The sequence below is a fragment of the Ascaphus truei genome, chromosome 2, assembly GCF_040206685.1.
Source record: "Ascaphus truei isolate aAscTru1 chromosome 2, aAscTru1.hap1, whole genome shotgun sequence".
Taxonomy (NCBI): Eukaryota; Metazoa; Chordata; class Amphibia; order Anura; family Ascaphidae; genus Ascaphus; species Ascaphus truei.
Genome location: NC_134484.1, coordinates 134,516,653 through 134,522,652, shown reverse-complemented (window position 1 = coordinate 134,522,652; position 6,000 = coordinate 134,516,653). Strand labels below are relative to the sequence as shown.

General features: G+C 42.6%; 1 protein-coding gene across 1 annotated transcript in view; it reads right to left on the bottom strand.

Moving 5' to 3' along the window:
- USP14 (ubiquitin specific peptidase 14) overlaps positions 1-6,000 on the bottom strand; it is a 33,853-nt gene that overhangs the window by 10,251 nt on the left and 17,602 nt on the right. Inside the window, exons 7-9 of the mRNA XM_075585224.1 lie at positions 4,570-4,700; positions 3,216-3,296; positions 2,865-2,944 (exon numbers count right to left, since the gene is read on the bottom strand). Coding sequence (XP_075441339.1) covers positions 2,865-2,944; positions 3,216-3,296; positions 4,570-4,700 — 292 coding nt within the window. The remainder of the gene's footprint in view (positions 1-2,864; positions 2,945-3,215; positions 3,297-4,569; positions 4,701-6,000) is intronic.

Sequence of the window (6,000 nt, the reverse complement as noted above, 5' to 3'; positions counted from 1 at the left end):
AATGGGGGGGAGAGAGAGAGAGCGCAATGGGGGGGAGAGAGAGAGAGCGCACAATGGGGGGAGAGAGAGAGAGCGCAATGGGGGAGAGAGAGAGCGCAATGGGGGGGAGAGAGAGAGCAATGGGGGGAGAGAGAGAGCAATGGGGGGAGGAGAGAGAGCAATGGGGGGGAGAGAGAGAGCAATGGGGGGGAGAGAGAGAGCAATGGGGGGAGAGAGAGAGCAATGGGGGGGGAGAGAGAGAGCAATGGGGGGAGAGAGAGAGAGCAATGGGGGAGAGAGAGAGAGAGAGCAATGGGGGGAGAGAGAGAGAGAGCAATGGGGGGGAGAGAGAGAGAGCAATGGGGGGGAGAGAGAGAGCAAATGGGGGGAGAGAGAGAGCAATGGGGGGAGAGAGAGAGCAATGGGGAGAGAGAGAGCAATGGGGGGAGAGAGAGAGAGAGCAATGGGGGGAGAGAGAGAGCAATGGGGGAAAGAGAGAGAGGAGAGCAATGGGGGAAAGAGAGAGAGAGCAATGGGGAAAGAGAGAGAGAGAGCATGGGAAAGAGGAGAGAGCATGGGAAGAGAGAAGCAATGGGGAAGAGAGAGAGAGAGCAATGGGGGAAAGAGAGAGAGAGAGAGCAATGGGGGAAAGAGAGAGAGAGAGAGAGCAATGGGGGAAGAGAGAGAGAGAGCAATGGGGGAAAGAGAGAGAGAGAGAGCAATGGGGGAGAGAGAGAGAGAGCAATGGGGGAAAGAGAGAGAGAGCAATGGGGAAAGAGAGAGAGAGAGAGCAATGGGGGAAAGAGAGAGAGAGAGCAATGGGGAAAAGAGAGAATGGAGAGAGGGAAGAGGGTAGAGAGAAAATGGAGACACACACACACAGCCCCTATTCAGCCAATGACACCCCCCCCCTCCCCTAATAGCCACGCCCCCCCCACTCCTGCTCTAAAAATGTTGTAGGACAGCGATTGCTCATGCTTGGAGAGCTGGTGACATCACCGCTCTCCAAGCGAAATCAGCGTCGCTGAGGCGGGCTGAACAGATGCACAAAGCCCCTGCATCTGTAATCAGCGCGGCTATAGTTTCTCCCTCCGCATGCGCGCTGATGCGTGCGGAGGCTGAGAAACTTCCCAGAGACAGGCAAGTTTGAAATTTGCCGCTCGGGGAAGATGAGGAGCGGTCACGTGACCGCTCCCATCCAATGGGGGCTGCAGCCGGTCCGGCATTGTAACTACAGAGCCACCAGACAAGACAGAGGCAGCACAGAGAGGTGTGTGTGCGTGCGTGTATGTGTGCGTGCGCGCATGTGTGTGTGCATGTGTATAAGTGTGCATGTGTGCGTGTGTGTGCGCGCGCATGTGTGTGTGTGGTGTTTGTGTGTGTGATGTATGTGTGTGAATATATTTATCAAAGTTGCACAATGTTAATAAATAATTTATTCTCACGTCTTTTTTTTTAATTTTAAAATATTATATAATATACACACACACCATTTCAAAGTGCCACACACACTGACAGCTACCAAATGACACACACACACACACACACACACACAAACACCACAACTAAGTGACACACACACACTGACAGCTACCAAGTGACACACACACACAGTGATACCCGCCTCCGAAGCGCGCTTGCTGTCTCCTCTGTAAGGACAGCAAAAAGCTCCTGGTAGAGCGAGCGGCAGCAAGCAACAGCACCAAAGCGCTTACTATGTCCCAGGCCTAAGAGTTATGGATGTTTCTGAGAAGTGCAGAAACGGAAATATTTTTTAAGCGTACCCAACAGTGACTGTAAGTTTGCCTTTTTACCTTGGCTCTCCTTGCATGAACTATGTGATGAAAATAGAGAGAGACAAGAGAATCGTGTGCCAGAAATATTTCGGTGTACGTAACCGCACATGAAAATGTTGGTAAAAACTTAAATGCATGTAACCCATTTCCATAAGGCTGTAAGAGAAGTTCATTGTTTTTTCCATAAACAGAATAAATTAAATCATTGTTATTTTACCTATTTCTGGTAACATAGAAAAAAAAAAAACATTGCTTGAACCCTTTCTGTAATAATGTTTATATTTGCAAACGTTCGCTTTGAAAGATGCAATTCCACTTAGGAACACCTATTTACATACACTTAAAAGTGGCAAAAAGGTGAAATGCAATTTGACGATCGATCCGTTCTCCTGTGAACGATCAGCGAAGATTCGGATCGGGGGTTCACTAAATGGCTGTCAGTGCAGCAGAAGAGGACCAAAGATGCAAAGTTCTGTGAGGAAGATAATGTGACCAGGCAGTCACTAGATACAATTGGTGCACTGCTAGAGAGAGGGCAGGGCTCAAAAAGGGTTGTGCCAGAGCCGGTTTCAGAAGAGAAAGGGGATGGGGCTTTGTAAATAGTTGCTATAGAAACAAAAAAAGGCTTGTTGCATTATAATACATTAACAAAGTCAGTTTAAAAAAAATGCTACAAGTATTTTCTCGTAGTACAAAACTGATAAAAAAAAATCATGTAGATATTGTTTAATTTGCAATTTTAAAGCCTAACTGCATAAAGCACCATAAATATCACAGAATATATAACACTGGCTATTTTTGTTCAGGGAATGTTACAAAAATTACACAATTAAGGCCGTAAAGTAGCAGCAGTTTCAAAGTTGCAAATCGGTGCAAAAAATGTTTTACATCAATGTTTTCCAAAACAGAAACCAGGTAACAAGGTAATAAGGTATTTGACAGTAAAATTAAACAAATATCTGCAGTGTTCCCCCCCCCCCAATAGGGCAGCGATCTGCACATTACCTTGCAACATGAAAAATACCTTATGTTTATATATAGTACAAAAGAGACAACAGCACTGTTGTTTGTACACCACAAAAAGGATACGTTATGTCAAATTCAATGCCGAAAAACTGGTCAATGAAGCTCTTCTTCTTTGAAGCAGTTGCAGCTGCTCCCGAGTCAGTCTGAAAAGGAAAATGGCATTCGCTGCCTTGTTACCGCCATCAACTACACATTACACGTAAACTACTAGGGCCTTGCTTGTTACTTTGGGACTATCGAGATGAGAACTGCTCCCCCTGCCTCACCTCTAGCAGGAGTCTAATACAAGACAAACAAAGGCATGCTCACACACGAACGAAGAGATGTTCGGAACACCCTACAGGGTATTTATTTGGCTTCCGACGAATGGAAATGTCAGGCCCCTGCGTTCTTAATACAATCGTGTACATTTACCTCCATGTCAGCATCACCTTCTATTGCTTCTAGCTTCTGCTGCAGCACCCTCATTACCTGCACCCAGCACTCATTGGCATCCTAAAAAAGGAAGTGTGGGGGGAAACAAAAAGACTCACTAAATCAAGCACCGAGTTTAAATGTAACATAATTATATGAGACAAGCCGCAGATTTATTGCAACACTAATATACTTGAAAGGTCAGCTCCTTTTGAAGTGCAATGAGTTAGAGCCCTCCGGCAATGAAAGCGTTAATTGTGCTATAATGCATGAAGTTAAGTGTGCGGAAATGTAAATGCCAAGACAGATTCTTAGACATGGTTTGAACACCAAGTCTAACTGACCATATTGGTCCTAGAGAAGTATACAATTGTTTTGGTTTGTGATACTTTCTAATGAACAAAAGATTTCTTCACAGACCTATACGAGCCGATTACAACTGTAAGCTGAGCGTGTCCAGTAACGAGTGGGAAAGAATGTCGGGGGAAAATATCAGAGCCGCTGCAATTATTTTATGCGACAGATCGTAAGTTCTTGGGGGCAGGGATGCCTTTTCCTAAGGTCTAATGCGCTTATTCCTATTATGTCCAAAACGTGTATTACTGCTGTAAAGCGCTATATAAAGATATACAGGCATACCCCGCTTTAACATACGCAATGGGACCGGAGCATGTATGTAAAGCGCTATATAAAGATATACATACAGGAATATTTTCCTTAAGAGCATCCTACTGAGGGATTTCCCAGTGAAATGGGAGCTACAAAAACAATTATTTCGGACTAGGCAAGTGGGGTTGGACCGGTTAAAGTAATACATTAAATGTAATAGGATAGGTGCTGTCCATAGAATATAAACATTAGTTATCCAATACACTTGGTCTTACAACGTAACGTAGACCTTTAAGTATAAAATTGGCCAACCCATTACATATTATCTGAGAAAATTACAATACCAAATCTCATACATTACACATTTCTTTGGATAGGGGCTTTGCTCTTACATATTGATGTAGATGTAGAGAGCGTTAATTCTAAATAAGCCTGAAAAAATAAATGTCATTTATTTAAGTAGCTTTTCACAATAGAAACAGGTTGGGAAATAAAAAACGCCAAACTAAATACGTACGATGCCTTCGTACCATTGCATCTTCAACTACAGACTTTTACTCAAAGGCATAAACCAAAACAATGGATACACCAGGCAGAATCACAGAAGACAAAACAAATACAGACATCACTTTTTTTTTTTTTAAACACTAAATAAAATATTTACTGTACGTTAATTTGCTTCTTAAGCAGCGTCTGCAGCTGTACATAATGGTGTGTGGATTTTGCTTTAGAGTACAACCATTACCTGCTGCAAATACTGCCCTTGTTCGCCTTTCTCTGCAAACTGTGGGAAGGCCATATGCAGGAACTGTAGGAGGATGATGGGTGGGATACTGGAAGAGGTTTTATCCATGGACTCAAACAAATCTCGAAGTGCTGGTAAGTAAGAAAACATTTGTATTTATTCAGGTCACTAATCTATTTTAAAAAAAGTCATGGAGATGTAAAACACATGTATTAGTAATCACATGACAACAATGCTAAAGGCTCTCTGCTGAATGAAGTTTACCACAAAAAATCTGCTGCATATTCTACAGCACCTGTATTGAAACAGACTTTGCCTTTAACAAAAGAATACATTGGTTTGCAGACATTTAAAAAAGTTATGGTACAAAAAAAACAAAAAAAAACGAAAACGAATTCTTTAATTGTCAAAAACCCTCCAAGGTAAACAAAATACAAATCACTTGTGGAGCATTTGCATGTCTCAGACAAGTCTGCACCTGTTTATCCCCATTATCACTTGGCATACAATGCTTCCACGGCAACTTTTGCAATGTCTGGTTATACACCATCCTCACACTGATAAGATTGAAAAACAGCTGTGAGCAAGTTTACTGGCAATGCACTTCTTTAACCCACACTATGCTGAAAAGTGCTACAAGTACAGCGGGCATAAGCTTATAGGGGTGCATGTTAAAATGCATAAGTAGTGAAAAGTGACACACTGTGTGCTCATGTAATTACCCAGAATCCCTGGCAGCCAAACGATAATGGGGAAAGACAGGGTTGTGGACCTGTCGGACATGTGAATATACTCACACGTGGTATTTTAACGTGCATGTTAAAGGCCCAACTTATTCCATTTGCAGATTGCTTCCCAAACTGTTATTCTGACCAGACTGTTTATAAATACACCAACACTTCCCAATAGATGAACAAATATAACTAATACATGGGTCCTCAAGCCTATTTTTAGTAGGCAACTTCAATGTTAATAATTGTGTGGAGTATACCCATAGCTACTAGATCTGTTCGATTTATTTACTTGTTTATATAAAAAAAACAAAACAAAAAAAAAAACACAATAGCACGGATACGCTATGAACTGCAAGCGAGATCACCCGCAATGTGATTTCAAACAGATTCTCAGAGAAGAGGTTAGTTAGGAGCTTAGAAACAAAAAATGATCGAGTGGACTACCGCTTGCTATGAAAAGAAGTTGGGGAACTCACCAGATATGAAGGTTAAAAAAAGTCTTTAATGAAAACTACATAAAATGACAAAACTCCTCACCCCACATGTTTCACGCCCACTATGGCGCTTTTTCAAGGAGCTTAGTTCATCACGTCTTTGAAACTGCACGGTTGGAAATAGCAGCCTGCTAACTCAGAAAGGCAGGCCAATGAAACTTAGATGCAGGTCAAATTTAGTCCCCACCTCCCAGTAATGTCTA